Genomic DNA, 21,808 nt, shown 5'->3' on the forward strand with positions numbered 1-21,808 from the left:
TGTTAATGTTTGTCTATGGAGATTGCATGACAACGTGCCTGATTTTTATACACCTGTCAGTAACGGGTGTTGCTGAAATAGCCAAATCCACTAATTTGAAGGGGTGTCCACATACTTTTGTATAGATAGGGTAATTTGATATAGTTTTCGAAATCTAATACTCGTGACTCTGCTCTCCAGACTGTTCAGTACGCGGGAGCCAGAAGAGGAGGGCGCCCCCAAGAGGAGAGGAAGACAAAGCCCCAATGCCAACCTCATCAAAACTACTGTTTTCTTCTTCCTGGAGAGCGAGGTACACACACACACACACACACACACACACACGGTCTCTGACCCTGTCTCTACCTCCATGAACATGCTGCATACTTACAAGACTCACTGGGAGAAATACCCTGTCCCTGCTTATCTCTCCCGTGTATATTCCAGCTCCATGAGCACGCTGCGTACCTGGTGGACTCTCTGTGGGAGAGTGGAGCAGACCTACTGAAGGACTGGGAGTGTATGACCAGCCTGCTACTGGACGACCCTGTGCCAGGGGAGGAAGGTATGACCTCTGACCTCTATACTTGACCTTTGACCCATAACCTCTATACCTTGTCTCTAATATATCTGCTGTGTGTAGCCCTGACAGACAGACAGGAGACGGCTCTCATAGAGATAATGCTGTGTACGGTGCGCCAGGCAGCTGAGTGCCACCCGCCCGTAGGCCGCGGAACTGGGAAGAGGGTAAGACACTCTAGACTGGTCAGAAAAGGGAACTCTCTCTGTCTCTCAAGTCAATGGGCTTCATTGGCATGGGAAACATATGTTTATATTGCCAAAGCAAGCAAAATAGATAATAAACAATAAAAAATGAACAGTAAACATCACACTCACGAGTTTCAAAAGATTAAAGACATTTCAAATGTCATGGCTATGTAAAGTTTTGTTACTATGTGCAAATGTTTTAAGTACAAAAGGGAAAATAAATAAACATGGGTTGTATTTACAATAGTGTTTGTTCTCCCGCCAGGTGATGACAGCGAAGGAGAAGAAGACCCAGCTAGATGACAGGACCAGAATGACAGAGCTGTTTGCTGTGACATTACCCCCTCTGCTGGCCAAGGTAGGACACTACACCTTCACCCTCTCTAATAAAAGTGTGTCCCCTGCATGCAGTACTGTGTGTGAGTGTGCTGCCTCTCTTTGTTTCAGTACTCCATAGATACAGAGAAGGTGACCAACCTGCTGCAGCTCCCTCAGTTCTTTGACCTGGATATCTACACCACAGGACGACTAGAGAAGGTCTAACCCCCGACCCTACACTGGAGTCTAATTCAAACTCTAACCCCCGACCCTACACTGGAGTCTAATTCAAACTCTAACCCCCGACCCTACACTGGAGTCTAATTCAAACTCTAACCCCCGACCCTACACTGGAGTCTAATTCAAACTCTAACCCCCCCGATTCCCTGCACTGTAGTCTAATTCAAACTCTAACCCCGACCCTACACTGGAGTCTAATTCAAACTCTAACCCCGACCCTACACCTACTCTGGAGTCTAATTCAAACTCTAACCCCCGACCCTACACTGGAGTCTAATTCAAACTCTAACCCCCGACCCTACACTGGAGTCTAATTCAAACTCTAACCCCCGACCCTACACTGGAGTCTAATTCAAACTCTAACCCCCGACCCTACACTGGAGTCTAATTCAAACTCTAACCCCCGACCCTACACTGGAGTCTAATTCAAACTCTAACCCCCGACCCTACACTGGAGTCTAATTCAAACTCTAACCCCCGACCCTACACTGGAGTCTAATTCAAACTCTAACCCCCGACCCTACACTGGAGTCTAATTCAAACTCTAACCCCCGACCCTACACTGGAGTCTAATTCAAACTCTAACCCCCGACCCTACACTGTAGTCTAATTCAAACTCTAACCCCCGACCCTACACTGGAGTCTAATTCAAACTCTAACCCCCCGACCCTACACTGGAGTCTAATTCAAACTCTAACCCCCGACCCTACACTGTAGTCTAATTCAAACTCTAACCCCGACCCTACACTGGAGTCTAATTCAAACTCTAACCCCCGACCCTACACTGGAGTCTAATTCAAACTCTAACCCCCGACCCTACACTGGAGTCTAATTCAAACTCTAACCCCCGACCCTACACTGGAGTCTAATTCAAACTCTAACCCCCGACCCTACACTGGAGTCTAATTCAAAGCACTGTGCAGTACAATGACAGCTGTGAAATATCAAATGCATAACACTGCAAGACGTCTCTAAAACCTATTTCCCGACTCCCTCCCTCTTCTTCTAGCACTTGGAGGCGTTGCTGCGTCAGATCAGGGAGATCGTGGAGAAACACACAGACACAGAGGTTCTGGAGGCGTGCTCGAAGACCTACCACGCTCTCTGCAACGAGGAGTTTACCATCTTTAACAGAGTGGACATCGCCAGGTCACAGCTTCTGGATGAAATGGTGGACAAATTCAACAGACTGCTGGAAGACTTCTTACAAGAGGTGAGAGGGGGAGTGATGAGGGAATGGGAGAATGAACCTGTGCACAATCAACAGACAGTTAAAGGACTTCCTACAAGGGTTGAGGGGATTGGAGGAGAGCGCTCTGAGTGAGAAAGCTGTTTGGGCCAGAGGGACTTTCTACCACCAGCCTTCATTTTACATCAATTAGGGGGAGTGGACCAGTCTTTGTGTGGTTGATACTGACACTGGTCTGTCTGTGTGGTTGATACTGACACTGGTCTGTCTGTGTGGTTGATACTGACACTGGTCTGTCTGTGTGGTTGATACTGACACTGGTCTGTCTGTGTGGTTGATACTGACACTGGTCTGTCTGTGTGGTTGATACTGACACTGGTCTGTCTGTGTGGTTGATACTGACACTGGTCTGTCTGTGTGGTTGATACTGACACTGGTCTGTCTGTGTGGTTGATACTGACACTGGTCTGTCTGTGTGGTTGATACTGACACTGGTCTGTCTGTGTGGTTGATACTGACACTGGTCTGTCTGTGTGGTTGATACTGACACTGGTCTGTCTGTGTGGTTGATACTGACACTGGTCTGTCTGTGTGGTTGATACTGACACTGGTCTGTCTGTGTGGTTGATACTGACACTGGTCTGTCTGTGTGGTTGATACTGACACTGGTCTGTCTGTGTGGTTGATACTGACACTGGTCTGTCTGTGTGGTTGATACTGACACTGGTCTGTCTGTGTGGTTGATACTGACACTGGTCTGTCTGTGTGGTTGATACTGACACTGGTCTGTCTGTGTGGTTGATACTGACACTGGTCTGTCTGTGTGGTTGATACTGACACTGGTCTGTCTGTGTGGTTGATACTGACACTGGTCTGTCTGTGTGGTTGATACTGACACTGGTCTGTCTGTGTGGTTGATACTGACACTGGTCTGTCTGTGTGGTTGACACTGGTCTGTCTGTGTGGTTGACACTGGTCTGTCTGTGTGGTTGACACTGGTCTGTCTGTGTGGTTGACACTGGTCTGTCTGTGTGGTTGACACTGGTCTGTCTGTGTGGTTGACACTGGTCTGTCTGTGTGGTTGACACTGGTCTGTCTGTGTGGTCGACACTGGTCTGTCTGTGTGGTCGACACTGGTCTGTCTGTGTGGTTGATACTGACACTGGTCTGTCTGTGTGGTTGATACTGACACTGGTCTGTCTGTGTGGTTGATACTGACACTGTCTGTCTGTGTGGGTACTCGACACTGGTCTGTGTGGTCGATACTGACACTGGTCTGTGTGGTTGACACTGGTCTGTGTGGTCGATACTGACACTGGTCTGTCTCTGTCTGTGTGGTCGATACTGACACTGGTCTGTCTCTGTCTGTGTGGTCGATACTGACACTGGTCTGTCTCTGTCTGTGTGACACTGGTCTGTCTCTGTCGATACTGACACTGGTCTGTCTCTGTCTGTGTGGTTGATACTGACACTGGTCTGTCTCTGTCTGTGTGGTCGATACTGACACTGGTCTGTCTCTGTCTGTGTGGTCGATACTGACACTGGTCTGTCTCTGTCTGTGTGGTCGATACTGACACTGGTCTGTCTCTGTCTGTGTGGTCGATACTGACACTGGTCTGTCTCTGTCTGTGTGGTCGATACTGACACTGGTCTGTCTCTGTCTGTGTGGTTGATACTGACACTGGTCTGTCTGTGTGTGGTTGATACTGACACTGGTCTGTCTCTGTCTGTGTGGTTGATACTGACACTGGTCTGTCTCTGTCTGTGTGGTTGATACTGACACTGGTCTGTCTCTGTCTGTGTGGTTGATACTGACACTGGTCTGTCTCTGTCTGTGTGGTTGATACTGACACTGGTCTGTGTGGTTGATACTGACACTGGTCTGTGTGGTTGACACTGGTCTGTGTGGTTGATACTGACACTGGTCTGTGTGGTTGATACTGACTCTGGTCTGTGTGGTTGATACTGACACTGGTCTGTGTGGTTGATACTGACACTGGTCTGTGTGGTTGATACTGACACTGGTCTGGTCTGTGTGGTTGATACTGACACTGGTCTGTGTGGTTGATACGGACACTGGTCTGTGTGGTTGATACTGACACTGGTCTGTGTGGTTGATACTGACACTGGTCTGTGTGGTTGTCTGTGTGGTTGATACTGACACTGGTCTGTGTGGTTGATACTGACACTGGTCTGTGTGGTTGATACTGACACTGGTCTGTGTGGTTGATACTGACACTGGTCTGTGTGGTTGATACTGACACTGGTCTGTGTGGTTGATACTGACACTGGTCTGTGTGGTTGATACTGACACTGGTCTGTGTGGTTGATACTGACACTGGTCTGTGTGGTTGATACTGACACTGGTCTGTGTGGTTGATACTGACACTGGTCTGTGTGGTTGATACTGACACTGGTCTGTGTGGTTGATACTGACACTGGTCTGTGTGGTTGATACTGACACTGGTCTGTGTGGTTGATACTGACACTGGTCTGTGTGGTTGATACTGACACTGGTCTGTGTGGTTGATACTGACACTGGTCTGTGTGGTTGATACTGACACTGGTCTGTGGTCTGGTTGATACTGACACTGGTCTGTGTGGTTGATACTGACACTGGTCTGTGTGGTTGATACTGACACTGGTCTGTGTGGTTGATACTGACACTGGTCTGTGTGGTTGATACTGACACTGGTCTGTGTGGTTGATACTGACACTGGTCTGTGTGGTTGATACTGACACTGGTCTGTGTGGTTGATACTGACACTGGTCTGTGTGGTTGATACTGACACTGGTCTGTGTGGTTGATACTGACACTGGTCTGTGTGGTTGATACTGACACTGGTCTGTGTGGTTGATACTGACACTGGTCTGTGTGGTTGATACTGACACTGGTCTGTGTGGTTGATTGACACTGGTCTGTGTGGTTGATACTGACACTGGTCTGTGTGGTGATACTGACACTGGTCTGTGTGGTTGATACTGACACTGGTCTGTCTGACACTGTCTGTGTGGTCGATACTGACACTGGTCTGTCCCTGTCTGTGTGGTCGATACTGACACTGGTCTGTCTCTGTCTGTGTGGTCGATACTGACACTGGTCTGTCCCACTGGTCTGTCTGTGTGGTCGATACTGACACTGGTCTGTCTCTGTCTGTGTGGTCGATACTGACACTGGTCTGTCTCTGTCTGTCTGTGTGGTCGATACTGACACTGGTCTGTCTCTGTCTGTGTGGTCGATACTGACACTGGTCTGTCTCTGTCTGTGGTTGATACTGACACTGGTCTGTCCCTGTCTGTGTGGTTGATACTGACACTGGTCCTTCTCTGTCTGTGTGGTTGATACTGACACTGGTCTGTCTCTGTCTGTGTGGTTGATACTGACACTGGTCTGTCTCTGTCTGTGTGGTTGATACTGACACTGGTCTGTCTCTGTCTGTGTGGTTGATACTGACACTGGTCTGTGTGGTTGATACTGACACTGGTCTGTGTGGTTGATACTGACATTGGTCTGTGTGGTTGATACTGACACTGGTCTGTGTGGTTGATACGGACACTGGTCTGTGTGGTTGATACTGACACTGGTCTGTGTGGTTGATACTGACACTGGTCTGTGTGGTTGATACTGACACTGGTCTGTGTGGTTGATACTGACACTGGTCTGTGTGGTTGATACTGACACTGGTCTGTGTGGTTGATACTGACACTGGTCTGTGTGGTTGATACTGACACTGGTCTGTGTGGTTGATACTGACACTGGTCTGTGTGGTTGATACTGACACTGGTCTGTGTGGTTGATACTGACACTGGTCTGTGTGGTTGATACTGACACTGGTCTGTGTGGTCGATACTGACACTGGTCTGTCTGTGTGGTCGATACTGACACTGGTCTGTCTGTGTGGTCGATACTGACACTGGTCTGTCTGTGTGGTCGATACTGACACTGTGTGGGATACTGACACTGGTCTGTGTGGTCGATACTGACACTGGTCTGTCTGTGTGGTCGATACTGACACTGGTCTGGTCTGGTCTGTGTGGTCGATACTGACACTGGTCTGTCTGTCTGTGGTCGATACTGACGCTGGTCTGTCTGTGTGGTCGATACTGACACTGGTCTGTCTGTGTGGTCGATACTGACACTGGTCTGTCTGTGTGGTCGATACTGACACTGGTCTGTCTGTGTGTGGTCGATACTGACACTGGTCTGTCTGTGTGTGGTCGATACTGACACTGGTCTGTCTGTGTGTGGTCGATACTGACACTGGTCTGTCTGTGTGTGGTCGATACTGACACTGGTCTGTCTGTGTGTGGTCGATACTGACACTGGTCTGTCTGTGTGTGGTCGATACTGACACTGGTCTGTCTGTGTGTGGTCGATACTGACACTGGTCTGTGTGGTCGATACTGACGCTGGTCTGTCTGTGTGTGGTCGATACTGACACTGGTCACTGGTCTGTCTGTGTGTGGTCGATACTGACACTGGTCTGTCTGTGTGTGGTCGATACTGACACTGGTCTGTCTGTGTGTGGTCGATACTGACACTGGTCTGTCTGTGTGGTCGATACTGACACTGGTCTGTCTGTGTGTGGTCGATACTGACACTGGTCTGTCTGTGTGTGGTCGATACTGACACTGGTCTGTCTGTGTGTGGTCGATACTGACACTGGTCTGTCTGTGTGTGGTCGATACTGACACTGGTCTGTCTGTGTGTGGTCGATACTGACACTGGTCTGTCTGTGTGTGGTCGATACTGACACTGGTCTGTCTGTGTGTGGTCGATACTGACACTGGTCTGTCTGTGTGTGGTCGATACTGACACTGGTCTGTCTGTGTGTGGTCGATACTGACACTGGTCTGTCTGTGTGTGGTCGATACTGACACTGGTCTGTGTGGTCGATACTGACGCTGGTCTGTGTGGTCGATACTGACGCTGGTCTGTGTGGTCGATACTGACACTGGTCTGTCTGTCTGTGTGGTCGATACTGACACTGGTCTGTCTGTGTGTGGTCGATACTGACACTGGTCTGGTCTGTCTGTGTGTGGTCGATACTGACACTGGTCTGTCTGTCTGTGTGGTCGATACTGACACTGGTCTGTCTGTGTGTGGTCGATACTGACACTGGTCTGTCTGTGTGTGGTCGATACTGACACTGGTCTGTCTGTCTGTGTGGTCGATACTGACACTGGTCTGTCTGTGTGTGGTCGATACTGACACTGGTCTGTCTGTGTGTGGTCGATACTGACACTGGTCTGTCTGTCTGTGTGGTCGATACTGACACTGGTCTGTCTGTGTGTGGTACGATACTGACACTGTTGTCTGTCTGTGTGTGGTCGATACTGACACTGGTCTGTCTGTGTGTGGTCGATACTGACACTGGTCTGTCTGTGTGGTTGATACTGACACTGGTCTGTCTGTCTGTGTGGGTCGATACTGACACTGGTCTGTCTGTGTGTGGTCGATACTGACACTGGTCTGTCTGTGTGTGGTCGATACTGACACTGGTCTGTCTGTGTGTGGTCGATACTGACACTGGTCTGTCTGTGTGTGGTCGATACTGACACTGGTCTGTCTGTGTGTGGTCGATACTGACACTGGTCTGGTCTGTGTGGTCGATACTGACACTGGTCTGTCTGGTCTGTCTGTGTGGTCGATACTGACACTGGTCTGTCTGTCTGTGTGGTTGATACTGACACTGGTCTGTCTGTGTGGTTGATACTGACACTGGTCTGTCTGTGTGGTCGATACTGACACTGGTCTGTCTGTCTGTGTGGTCGATACTGACACTGGTCTGTCTGTGTGTGGTCGATACTGACACTGGTCTGTCTGTGTGTGGATACTGACATACTGACACTGGTCTGTCTGTGTGTGGTCGATACTGACACTGGTCTGTCTGTGTGTGGTCGATACTGACACTGGTCTGTCTGTCTGTGTGGTCGATACTGACACTGGTCTGTCTGTGTGTGGTCGATACTGACACTGGTCTGTCTCTGTCTGTCTGTGTGGTTGATACTGACACTGGTCTGTCTCTGTCTGTGTGTGGTTGATACTGACACTGGTCTGTCTCTGTCTGTGTGGTCGATACTGACACTGGTCTGTGTGGTCGATACTGACACTGGTCTGGTCTGTGTGGTCGATACTGACACTGGTCTGTGTGGTCGATACTGACTGTCTGGTCTGTCTGTGTGGTCGATACTGACACTGGTCTGGTCTGTCTCTGTCTGTGTGGTTGATACTGACACTGGTCTGTCTCTGTCTGTGTGTGGTTGATACTGACACTGGTCTGTCTCTGTCTGTGTGGTCGATACTGACGCTGGTCTGTGTGGTCGATACTGACGCTGGTCTGTGTGGTCGATACTGACGCTGGTCTGTGTGGTCGATACTGACGCTGGTCTGTGTGGTCGATACTGACGCTGGTCTGTCTGTGTGGTCGATACTGACGCTGGTCTGTCTGTGTGGTCGATACTGACGCTGGTCTGTCTGTGTGGTCGATACTGACGCTGGTCTGTCTGTGTGGTCGATACTGACGCTGGTCTGTCTGTGTGGTCGATACTGACGCTGGTCTGTCTGTGTGGTCGATACTGACGCTGGTCTGTCTGTGTGTGGTCGATACTGACACTGGTCTGTCTGTGTGTGGTCGATACTGACGCTGGTCTGTCTGTGTGTGGTCGATACTGACGCTGGTCTGTCTGTGTGTGGTCGATACTGACTGGTCTGGTCTGTCTGTGTGTGGTCGATACTCACGCTGGTCTGGTCTGTCTGTGTGTGGTCGATACTGACGCTGGTCTGTCTGTGTGTGGTCGATACTGACGCTGGTCTGTCTGTGTGTGGTCGATACTGACGCTGGTCTGTCTGTGTGTGGTCGATACTGACGCTGGTCTGTCTGTGTGTGGTCGATACTGACGCTGGTCTGTCTGTGTGTGGTCGATACTGACGCTGGTCTGTCTGTGTGTGGTCGATACTGACGCTGGTCTGTCTGTGTGTGGTCGATACTGACACTGGTCTGTCTCTGTCTGTGTGGTTGATACTGACACTGGTCTGTCTGTCTGTGTGGTCGATACTGACACTGGTCTGTGTGGTCGATACTGACACTGGTCTGTCTCTGTCTGTGTGGTTGATACGGACACTGGTCTGTCTCTGTCTGTGTGTGGTTGATACTGACACTGGTCTGTGTGGTCGATACTGACACTGGTCTGTCTCTGTCTGTGTGGTCGATACTGACACTGGTCTGTCTGTGTGGTCGATACTGACACTGGTCTGTCTGTGTGTGGTCGATACTGACACTGGTCTGTCTGTGTGTGGTCGATACTGACACTGGTCTGTCTGTGTGTGGTCGATACTGACACTGGTCTGTCTGTGTGTGGTTGATACTGACACTGGTCTGTGTGGTCGATACTGACACTGGTCTGTCTCTGTCTGTGTGGTTGATACGGACACTGGTCTGTCTCTGTCTGTGTGTGGTTGATACTGACACTGGTCTGTGTGGTCGATACTGACACTGGTCTGTGTGGTCGATACTGACACTGGTCTGTGTGGTCGATACTGACACTGGTCTGTGTGGTCGATACTGACACTGGTCTGTGTGGTCGATACTGACACTGGTCTGTGTGGTCGATACTGACACTGGTCTGTGTGGTCGATACTGACACTGGTCTGTGTGGTCGATACTGACACTGGTCTGTGTGGTCGATACTGACACTGGTCTGTGTGGTCGATACTGACGCTGGTCTGTGTGGTCGATACTGACGCTGGTCTGTGTGGTCGATACTGACGCTGGTCTGTGTGGTCGATACTGACGCTGGTCTGTGTGGTCGATACTGACGCTGGTCTGTCTGTGTGGTCGATACTGACGCTGGTCTGGTCTGTCTGTGTGGTTGATACTGACACTGGTCTGGTCTGTCTGTGTGGTTGATACTGACACTGGTCTGTCTGTGTGGTCGATACTGACACTGGTCTGTCTGTGTGGTCGATACTGACACTGGTCTGTCTGTGTGGTCGATACTGACACTGGTCTGTCTGTGTGGTCGATACTGACACTGGTCTGTCTGTGTGGTCGATACTGACACTGGTCTGTCTGTGTGGTCGATACTGACACTGGTCTGTCTGTGTGTTCGATACTGACACTGGTCTGTCTGTGTGTGGTCGATACTGACACTGGTCTGTGTGGTTGATACGGACACTGGTCTGTGTGGTTGATACGGACACTGGTCTGTGTGGTTGATACGGACACTGGTCTGTGTGGTTGATACTGACACTGGTCTGGTCTGTGTGGTCGATACTGACACTGGTCTGTGTGGTTGATACTGACACTGGTCTGTGTGGTTGATACTGACACTGGTCTGTGTGGTGGTTGATACTGACACTGGTCTGTGTGGTTGATACTGACACTGGTCTGTGTGGTTGATACTGACACTGGTCTGTGTGGTTGATACTGACACTGGTCTGTGTGGTTGATACTGACACTGGTCTGTGTGGTTGATACTGACACTGGTCTGTGTGGTTGATACTGACACTGGTCTGTGTGGTTGATACTGACACTGGTCTGTGTGGTTGATACTGACACTGGGATACTGACACTGGTCTGTGTGGTTGATACTGACACTGGTCTGGTCTGTGTGGTTGATACTGACACTGGTCTGTGTGGTTGATACTGACACTGGTCTGTGTGGTTGATACTGACACTGGTCTGTGTGGTTGATACTGACACTGGTCTGTGTGGTTGATACTGACACTGGTCTGTGTGGTTGATACTGACACTGGTCTGTGTGGTTGATGCTGACACTGGTCTGTCTGTGTCTGTGTGTGTGGTTGATACTGACACTGGTCTGTCTGTGTCTGTGTGTGTGGTTGATACTGACACTGGTCTGTCTGTGTCTGTGTGTGGTTGATACTGACACTGGTCTGTCTGTCTGTGTGGTTGATACTGACACTGGTCTGTCTGACACTGGTCTGTGTGGGGTTGATACTGACACTGGTCTGTGACACTGGTCTGTCTGTGTGTGGTTGATACTGACACTGGTCTGTCTCTGTCTGTGTGGTTGATACTGACACTGGTCTGTCTCTGTCTGTGTGGGGTTGATACTGACACTGGTCTGTCTCTGTCTGTGTGGGGTTGATACTGACACTGGTCTGTCTGTGTGTGGTTGATACTGACACTGGTCTGTCTCTGTCTGTGTGTGGTTGATACTGACACTGGTCTGTCTCTGTCTGACACTGTGTGGGTTGATACTGACACTGGTCTGTCTCTGTCTGTGTGTGGTTGATACTGACACTGGTCTGTCTCTGTGACACTGTCTGTGTGGTTGATACTGACACTGGTCTGGTCTCTGTGTGTGGTTGATACTGACACTGGTCTCTGTGTGTGGTTGATACTGACACTGGTCTGTCTGTGTGGTTGATACTGACACTGGTCTGTCTCTGTCTGTGTGGGGTTGATACTGACACTGGTCTGTCTCTGTCTGTGTGTGGTTGATACTGACACTGGTCTGTCTCTGTCTGTGTGGGGTTGATACTGACACTGGTCTGTCTGTGTGTGGTTGATACTGACACTGGTCTGTCTCTGTCTGTGTGTGGTTGATACTGACACTGGTCTGTCTCTGTCTGTGTGTGGTTGATACTGACACTGGTCTGTCTCTGTCTGTGTGGGGTTGATACTGACACTGGTCTGTCTGTGTGTGGTTGATACTGACACTGGTCTGTCTCTGTCTGTGTGGGGTTGATACTGACACTGGTCTGTCTCTGTTTGTGTGTGGTTGATACTGACACTGGTCTCTGTGTGTGGTTGATACTGACACTGGTCTGTCTGTGTGGTTGATACTGACACTGGTCTGTCTCTGTCTGTGTGTGGTTGATACTGACACTGGTCTGTCTCTGTCTGTGTGTGGTTGATACTGACACTGGTCTGTCTCTGTCTGTGTGTGGTTGATACTGACACTGGTCTGTCTGTGTGTGGTTGATACTGACTGTCTGTGTGTGGTTGATACTGGTCTGTCTGTGTGTGGTTGATACTGACACTGGTCTGTCTCTGTCTGTGTGGTTGATACTGACACTGGTCTGTCTGTGTCTGTGTGTGGTTGATACTGACACTGGTCTGTCTGTCTGTGTGTGGTTGATACTGACACTGGTCTCTGTCTGTCTGTCTGTGTGTGGTTGATACTGACACTGGTCTGTCTCTGTCTGTGTGTGGTTGATACTGACACTGGTCTGTCTCTGTCTGTGTGTGGTTGATACTGACACTGGTCTGTCTGTGTCTGTGTGTGGTTGATACTGACACTGGTCTGTCTGTGTCTGTGTGTGGTTGATACTGACACTGGTCTGTCTGTGTCTGTGTGTGGTTGATACTGACACTGGTCTGTCTGTGTCTGTGTGTGGTTGATACTGACACTGGTCTGTCTGTGTCTGTGTGTGGTTGATACTGACACTGGTCTGTCTGTGTCTGTGTGTGGTTGATACTGACACTGGTCTGTCTCTGTGTGGTTGATACTGACACTGGTCTGTGTGTGTGTGTGTGTGTGTGTGGTTGATACTGGTCTGTTTGTGTGTGTGTGTGTGTGGTTGACACTGGTCTGTTTGTGTGTGTGTGTGTGTGTGTGTGGTTGACACTGGTCTGTTTGTGTGTGTGTGTGTGTGTGTGGTTGACACTGGTCTGTTTGTGTGTGTGTGTGTGTGGTTGACACTGGTCTGTGTGTGTGTGTGGTTGACACTGGTCTGTTTGTGTGTGTGTGTGACACTGGTCTGTGTGTGTGTGGTTGACACTGGTCTGTCTGTGTGTGTGTGTGGTTGACACTGGTCTGTGTGTGTGTGTGTGTGTGTGTGTGTGTTGTCTGTGTCTGTGTGTGTGTGGTTGACACTGGTCTGTGTGTGTGTGTGTGTGTGGTTGACACTGTCTGTCTGTGTGTGGTTGACACTGGTCTGTGTGTGTGTGTGGTCTGTGTGTGTGTGTGGTTGACACTGGTCTGTGTGTGTGTGTGTGTGGTTGACACTGGTCTGTGTGTGTGTGTGTGTGTGTGGTTGACACTGGTCTGTGTGTGTGTGGTTGACACTGGTCTGTGTGTGTGGTTGACACTGTCTGTCTGTGTGTGTGTGGTTGACACTGGTCTGTGTGTGTGTGGTTGACACTGGTCTGTGTGTCTGTGTTTGGTTGACACTGGTCTGTCTGTCTGTGTTTGGTTGACACTGGTCTGTGTGTGTGTGTTGACACTGGTGTGTGTGTGTGTGTGGTTGACACTGGTCTGTGTGTGTGTGTGTGTGTGTGTGGTTGACACTGGTCTGTGTGTGTTGTGTGTGTGTGTGGTTGACACTGGTCTGTGTGTGTGTGTGGTTGACACTGGTCTGTGTGTGTGTGGTTGACACTGGTCTGTGTGTGTGTGTGTGTGGTTGACACTGGTCTGTGTGTGTGTGTGTGTGTGGTTGACACTGGTCTGTGTGTGTGTGTGTGTGTGGTTGACACTGGTCTGTGTGTGTGTGTGTGTGTGTGTGGTTGACACTGGTCTGTCTGTCTCTGTGTTTGGTTGACACTGGTCTGTCTGTGTCTCTGTGTGTGGTTGACACTGTCTGTCTGTCTGTGTGTGTTGTTGACACTGGTCTGTCTGTGTGTGGTTGACACTGGTCTGTCTGTCTCTGTGTGTGGTTGACACTGGTCTGTCTGTCTCTGTGTGTGGTTGACACTGGTCTGTCTGTCTCTGTGTGTGGTTGACACTGGTCTGTCTGTCTCTGTGTGTGGTTGACACTGGTCTGTCTGTCTCTGTGTGTGTTTGACACTGGTCTGTCTGTCTCTGTGTGTGTGTGTGGTTGACACTGGTCTGTCTGTCTCTGTGTGTGTGTGTGTGGTTGACACTGGTCTGTCTGTCTCTGTGTGTGTGTGTGGTTGACACTGGTCTGTCTGTCTCTGGTCTGTGTGTGTGTGTGGTTGACACTGGTCTGTCTGTCTCTGTGTGTGTGTGGTTGACACTGGTCTGTCTGTCTCTGTGTGTGTGTGGTTGACACTGGTCTGTCTGTCTCTGTGTGTGTGGTTGACACTGGTCTGTCTGTCTCTGTGTGTGTGTGTGGTTGACACTGGTCTGTCTGTCTCTGTGTGTGTGTGTGGTTGACACTGGTCTGTCTGTCTGTGTGTGTGTGTGTGTGGTTGACACTGGTCTGTCTGTCTCTGTGTGTGTGTGGTTGACACTGGTCTGTCTGTCTCTGTGTGTGTGTGGTTGACACTGGTCTGTCTGTCTCTGTGTGTGTGTGGTTGACACTGGTCTGTCTGTCTCTGTGTGTGTGTGGTTGACACTGGTCTGTCTGTCTCTGTGTGTGTGTGGTTGACACTGGTCTGTCTGTCTCTGTGTGTGTGTGGTTGACACTGGTCTGTCTCTGTGTGTGTGTGGTTGACACTGGTCTGTCTGTCTCTGTGTGTGTGTGGTTGACACTGGTCTGTCTGTCTCTGTGTTTGGTTGACACTGGTCTGTGTGTGTGTGTGGTTGACACTGGTCTGTGTGTGGTTGACACTGGTCTGTGTGTGGTTGACACTGGTCTGTGTGTGGTTGAAACTGGTCTGTGTTTGGTTGACACTGGTCATTGTGGTTGACACTGGTCTGTGTGTGTGTGTGGTTGACACTGGTCTGTCTGTGTGTGTGTGTGGTTGACACTGGTCTGTCTGTCTCTGTGTTTGGTTGACACTGGTCTGTGTGGTTGACACTGGTCTGTCTCTGTGTGTGGTTGACACTGGGCTGTGTGTGTGTGGTTGACACTGGTCTGTCTGTCTCTGTGTGTGGTTGACACTGGTCTGTCTGTCTCTGTGTGTGGTTGACACTGGTCTGTCTGTCTCTGTGTGTGGTTGACACTGGTCTGTCTCTGTGTGTGTGTGGTTGACACTGGTCTGTCTCTGTGTGTGTGTGGTTGACACTGGTCTGTCTCTGTGTGTGTGTGGTTGACACTGGTCTGTCTCTGTGTGTGTGTGGTTGACACTGGTCTGTCTCTGTGTGTGTGTGGTTGACACTGGTCTGTCTGTGTGTGTTTGGTTGACACTGGTCTGTCTGTCTCTGTGTTTGGTTGACACTGGTCTGTCTGTCTCTGTGTTTGGTTGACACTGGTCTGTGTGTGGTTGACACTGGTCTGTGTGTGGTTGAAACTGGTCTGTGTGTGGTTGACACTGGTCTGTGTGTGGTTGACACTGGTCTGTGTGTGTGTGTGTGGTTGACACTGGTCTGTGTGTGTGTGTGTGGTTGACACTGGTCTGTCTGTCTCTGTGTGTGGTTGACACTGGTCTGTCTGTCTCTGTGTGTGGTTGACACTGGTCTGTCTGTCTCTGTGTTTGGTTGACACTGGTCTGTGTGGTTGACACTGGTCTGTGTGTGTGTGTGGTTGACACTGGTCTGTCTGTGTGTGTGTGTGGTTGACACTGGTCTGTCTGTGTGTGTGTGTGGTTGACACTGGTCTGTCTGTCTCTGTGTTTGGTTGACACTGGTCTGTGTGGTTGACACTGGTCTGTCTCTGTGTGTGGTTGACACTGGGCTGTGTGTGTGTGGTTGACACTGGTCTGTCTCTGTGTTTGGTTGACACTGGTCTGTCTCTGTGTTTGGTTGACACTGGTCTGTGTGTGTGTGTGTGTGGTTGACACTGGTCTGTGTGTGTGTGTGTGGTTGACACTGGTGTGTGTGGTTGACACTGGTCTGTGTGTGTGTGTGCTTGACACTGGTCTGTGTGTGTGTGTGGTTGACACTGGTCTGTCTGTCTCTGTGTTTGGTTGACACTGGTCTGTGTGTGTTTGGTTGACACTGGTCTGTGTGTGTGTTTGGTTGACACTGGTGTGTGTGTGTGGTTGACACTGGTCTGTGTGTGTGTGTGTGTGTGGTTGACACTGGTCTGTGTGTGTGTGTGGTTGACACTGGTCTGTCTGTCTCTGTGTTTGGTTGACACTGGTCTGTGTGTGTTTGGTTGACACTGGTCTGTTGACACTGTCTGTGTGTGTGTGTGTGTGTGTGTGGTTGACACTGGTCTGTGTGTGTGTGTGTGGTTGACACTGGTCTGTGTGTGTGTGTGTGGTTGACACTGGTCTGTGTGTGTGTGTGTGTGTGACACTGTGTCTGTGTGTGTGTGTGTGTGTGTGTGGTTGACACTGGTCTGTGGTCTGTGTGTGTGTGTGTGTGTGTGTGGTTGACACTGGTCTGTGTGTGTGTGTGTGTGTGTGTGTGGTTGACACTGGTGTGTGTGTGTGTGTGTGTGTGTGTGGTTGACACTGGTCTGTGTGTGTGTGTGTGTGTGTGTGGTTGACACTGGTCTGTGTGTGTGTGTGTGTGTGGTTGACACTGGTCTGTGTGTGTGTGGTTGACACTGGTCTGTGTGTGTGTGTGTGTGGTTGACACTGGTCTGTCTGTGTGTGTGTGGTTGACACTGGTCTGTGTGTGTGTGTGTGGTTGACACTGGTCTGTGTGTGTGTGTGTGTGTGTGGTTGACACTGGTCTGTCTGTCTCTGTGTGTGGTTGACACTGGTCTGTCTGTCTCTGTGTGTGGTTGACACTGGTCTGTCTGTCTCTGTGTGTGGTTGACACTGGTCTGTCTGTCTCTGTGGTGTGTGTGGTTGACACTGGTCTGTGTGTGTGGTCTGTCTGTGTGTGTGGTTGACACTGGTCTGTCTGTCTCTGTGTGTGTGTGTGTGGTTGACACTGGTCTGTCTGTGTCTGTGGTGTGTGTGTGTGTGGTTGACACTGGTCTGTGTGTGTGTGTGTGTGGTTGACACTGGTCTGTGTGTGTGGTTGACACTGGTCTGTGTGTGTGTGTGACACTGTGTGTGTGTGTGGTTGACACTGGTCTGTGTGTGTGTGTGTGTGTGTGGTTGACACTGGTCTGTCTGTCTGTGTTTGGTTGACACGGGTCTGTCTGTCTCTGTGTGTGGTTGACACTGGTCTGTCTGTCTCTGTGTGTGGTTGACACGGGTCTGTCTGTCTCTGTGTGTGGTTGACACTGGTCTGTCTGTCTCTGTGTGTGGTTGACACTGGTCTGTGTGTGTGTGTGTGTGTGTGTGTGGTTGACACTGGTCTGTGTGTGTGTGTGGTTGACACTGGTCTGTGTGTGTGTGTGGTTGACACTGGTCTGTGTGTGTGTGTGGTTGACACTGGTCTGTGTGTGTGTGTGGTTGACACTGGTCTGTGTGTGTGTGGTTGACACTGGTCTGTGTGTGTGTGGTTGACACTGGTCTGTGTGTGTGTGTGTGTGTGGTTGACACTGGTCTGTGTGTGTGTGTGTGTGGTTGACACTGGTCTGTGTGTGTGTGTGTGTGTGTTTGGTTGACACTGGTCTGTCTGTCTCTGTGTTTGGTTGACACTGGTCTGTCTGTCTCTGTGTGTGGTTGACACTGGTCTGTCTGTCTCTGTGTGTGGTTGACACTGGTCTGTCTGTCTCTGTGTGTGGTTGACACTGGTCTGTCTGTCTCTGTGTGTGGTTGACACTGGTCTGTCTGTCTCTGTGTGTGGTTGACACTGGTCTGTCTGTCTCTGTGTGTGTGTGGTTGACACTGGTCTGTCTGTCTCTGTGTGTGTGTGTGTGGTTGACACTGGTCTGTCTGTCTCTGTGTGTGTGTGTGTGGTTGACACTGGTCTGTCTGTCTCTGTGTGTGTGTGTGTGGTTGACACTGGTCTGTCTGTCTCTGTGTGTGTGTGTGTGGTTGACACTGGTCTGTCTGTCTCTGTGTGTGTGTGTGTGGTTGACACTGGTCTGTCTGTCTGTGTGTGTGTGTGTGGTTGACACTGGTCTGTCTGTCTCTGTGTGTGTGTGTGTGGTTGACACTGGTCTGTCTGTCTCTGTGTGTGTGTGTGTGGTTGACACTGGTCTGTCTGTCTCTGTGTGTGTGTGGTTGACACTGGTCTGTCTGTCTCTGTGTGTGTGTGGTTGACACTGGTCTCTGTGTTTGGTTGACACTGGTCTGTGTGGTTGACACTGGTCTGTGTGTGTGTGTGGTTGACACTGGTCTGTCTGTGTGTGTGTGTGGTTGACACTGGTCTGTCTGTCTCTGTGTTTGGTTGACACTGGTCTGTGTGGTTGACACTGGTCTGTCTCTGTGTGTGGTTGACACTGGGCTGTGTGTGTGTGGTTGACACTGGTCTGTCTCTGTGTTTGGTTGACACTGGTCTGTCTCTGTGTTTGGTTGACACTGGTCTGTGTGTGTGTGGTTGACACTGGTGTGTGTGTGTGGTTGACACTGGTGTGTGTGGTTGACACTGGTCTGTGACACTGGTCTGTGTGTGTGTGTGGTTGACACTGGTCTGTCTGTCTCTGTGTTTGGTTGACACTGGTCTCTGTGTGTGTGGTTGACACTGGTCTGTGTGTGTGTGTGGTTGACACTGGTCTGTGTGTGTGTGTGTGTGGTTGACACTGGTCTGTGTGTGTGTGTGTGTGTGTGGTTGACACTGGTCTGTGTGTGTGTGTGTGTGGTTGACACTGGTCTGTGTGTGTGTGTGTGTGTGGTTGACACTGGTCTGTGTGTGTGTGTGGTTGACACTGGTCTGTGTGTGTGTGTGTGGTTGACACTGGTCTGTGTGTGTGTGTGTGTGTGGTTGACACTGGTCTGTGTGTGTGTGTGTGTGTGGTTGACACTGGTCTGTGTGTGTGTGTGTGTGTGTGTGTGGTTGACACTGGTCTGTGTGTGTGTGTGTGTGGTTGACACTGGTCTGTGTGTGTGTGTGTGTGTGTGGTTGACGCTGGTCTGTGTGTGTGTGTGTGTGGTTGACACTGGTCTGTGTGTGTGTGTGTGTGTGGTTGACACTGGTCTGTCTGTGTGTGTGTGGTTGACACTGGTCTGTGTGTGTGTGTGTGTGGTTGACACTGGTCTGTGTGTGTGTGTGTGGTTGACACTGGTCTGTCTGTCTCTGTGTGTGGTTGACACTGGTCTGTCTGTCTCTGTGTGTGGTTGACACTGGTCTGTCTGTCTCTGTGTGTGTGTGTGGTTGACACTGGTCTGTCTGTCTCTGTGTGTGTGTGTGTGGTTGACACTGGTCTGTGTGTGTGTGTGTGTGGTTGACACTGGTCTGTGTGTGTGGTTGACACTGGTCTGTGTGTGTGTGTGTGTGTGTGTGGTTGACACTGGTCTGTGTGTGTGTGTGTGTGGTTGACACTGGTCTGTGTGTGTGTGTGTGTGTGTGTGGTTGACACTGGTCTGTCTGTCTGTGTTTGGTTGACACGGGTCTGTCTGTCTCTGTGTGTGGTTGACACTGGTCTGTCTGTCTCTGTGTGTGGTTGACACGGGTCTGTCTGTCTCTGTGTGTGGTTGACACTGGTCTGTCTGTCTCTGTGTGTGGTTGACACTGGTCTGTCTGTCTCTGTGTGTGGTTGACACTGGTCTGTCTGTCTCTGTGTGTGGTTGACACTGGTCTGTCTGTCTCTGTGTGTGGTTGACACTGGTCTGTCTGTCTCTGTGTGTGGTTGACACTGTTCTGTCTGTCTCTGTGTGTGGTTGACACTGGTCTGTCTGTCTCTGTGTGTGGTTGACACTGGTCTGTCTGTCTCTGTGTGTGGTTGACACTGGTCTGTCTGTCTCTGTGTGTGGTTGACACTGGTCTGTCTGTCTCTGTGTGTGGTTGACACTGGTCTGTCTGTCTCTGTGTGTGGTTGACACTGGTCTGTCTGTCTCTGTGTGTGGTTGACACTGGTCTGTCTCTGTCTCTGTGTTTGGTTGACACTGGTCTGTCTCTGTCTCTGTGTTTGGTTGACACTGGTCTGTCTCTGTGTGTGGTTGACACTGGTCTGTGTGTGTGTGGTTGACACTGGTCTGTCTGTCTCTGTGTTCAGGGTGAGGAGCCTGATGATGATGATGCCTACCAGGTCCTGTCTACTCTCAAGAGAATCACAGCATTCCACAAGTAAAGAACTCTCTGTCTCTCTTGTCTGTCTCGCTGTCTGTCTCTCCCTCATCGCTGTCTCTCTTCTCTCGCTCTCCTCTGTCTCTGGCTCCTGACGTTCTTAACTCTCTTCCCCCAGTGCCCATGACCTGTCCCAGTGGGATCTGTTCAGCAGTAACTTCAAGTTGCTCAACACGGGCATTGAGAACGGTGACATGCCAGAGCAGATTGTGGTCCATGCTCTACAGTGTACCCACTACATTGTCCTGTGGTACTTGGCCAAGGTCTCGGAGGGCAGCCACAGAAAGGTATGCAGCTGGCTGGCAGCTCAGAACCTTCTCGTTCATTTGTGTGTTATCTGGTAGCTAGGAAAATGGCATTGGGGAGGCAGTGAAGGTTTACACAGCAGATCTGTTGATGGTTCCACTCATGTTGTATGTAATCTCTGAGGAAATCCTGTTTTTGTAGGAGGAGCTGGTGAGCCTGAGGAAACAGATGCGGATGTTCTGTCTGATGTGTCAACGTTACCTCACCAACGTCAACACAACCGTCAAGGAACAGGTACTGTCCTGGAGCAGCTATTCACATCCTACTGATTTTAAATCTGGTTATTTTCAAACCTGAAATTCCCAGAATCCCCGTGCCACCCTATTGAGATGAGGAAGACGTGGCCAAGGAGGCAGACCACTGATAACCAACAGTCCATCTCCTCTCTCTCCACCAGGCGTTCACCATCCTGTGTGATGTGTTGCTAGTCTTTAGTCATCAGATGGTCTCAGGAGGCAGACCACTGATAACCAACAGTCCATCTCCTCTCTCTCCACCAGGCGTTCACCATCCTGTGTGATGTGTTGCTAGTCTTTAGTCATCAGATGGTCTCAGGAGGCAGACCACTGATAACCAACAGTCCATCTCCTCTCTCTCCACCAGGCGTTCACCATCCTGTGTGATGTGTTGCTAGTCTTTAGTCATCAGATGGTCTCGGGAGGCAGAGAGCAGCTGGAGCCGCTGGTCTACAGTCCTGATGACTCGTTACAGACAGAACTACTGTCCTTCATACTGCACCATGTGTTTATAGACCAGGACGATGACAACGGCAGCACAGGTACACACACTGCTAACCACACACATACCGCTACAGTCTTTTCTAGTAGGTTGCTTATTTTCACTTGAAAATAGCTCTTGTTGGTTAGCGATGGCCGAAGGAGACCCTGCTCAGTGAATGACGTTACCGTCTGGCCCTGTGATGTGTGTGTGCCCGGCTTTACCTCGAGATAAGAGCTCTGACTGGCTGTGTAACTGTTTATCTGTTATGTCGTATCTACAGATGGCCAGCAGGATGACGAGGCAGCGAAGATAGAAGCTCTTCACAAGAGACGTAACCTCCTGGCGGCCTACTGTAAACTTATCATCTATAACGTAGTAGAGATGAACACTGGCGCTGACATCTTTAAGCAGTACATGAGGGTGAGAATGGAGAAATGCTTTACACAGACCAGAGAAATA

At 50.2% G+C, this 21,808-nt stretch overlaps 1 protein-coding gene across 1 annotated transcript in view; it reads left to right on the plus strand.

The window, feature by feature from the left end:
* The window catches only part of LOC118375493 (cohesin subunit SA-2-like), a 49,342-nt gene that overhangs the window by 13,628 nt on the left and 13,906 nt on the right, over positions 1-21,808 (plus strand). Inside the window, exons 13-23 of the mRNA XM_052515394.1 lie at positions 181-292; positions 427-544; positions 623-726; positions 1,013-1,105; positions 1,195-1,284; positions 2,315-2,518; positions 20,253-20,323; positions 20,442-20,610; positions 20,771-20,863; positions 21,233-21,407; positions 21,630-21,769. Of these exons, the coding sequence (XP_052371354.1) occupies positions 181-292; positions 427-544; positions 623-726; positions 1,013-1,105; positions 1,195-1,284; positions 2,315-2,518; positions 20,253-20,323; positions 20,442-20,610; positions 20,771-20,863; positions 21,233-21,407; positions 21,630-21,769 (1,369 nt within the window). The remainder of the gene's footprint in view (positions 1-180; positions 293-426; positions 545-622; positions 727-1,012; positions 1,106-1,194; positions 1,285-2,314; positions 2,519-20,252; positions 20,324-20,441; positions 20,611-20,770; positions 20,864-21,232; positions 21,408-21,629; positions 21,770-21,808) is intronic.

This window comes from Oncorhynchus keta, chromosome 4 (genome assembly GCF_023373465.1).
Source record: "Oncorhynchus keta strain PuntledgeMale-10-30-2019 chromosome 4, Oket_V2, whole genome shotgun sequence".
Classification (NCBI taxonomy): Eukaryota; Metazoa; Chordata; class Actinopteri; order Salmoniformes; family Salmonidae; genus Oncorhynchus; species Oncorhynchus keta.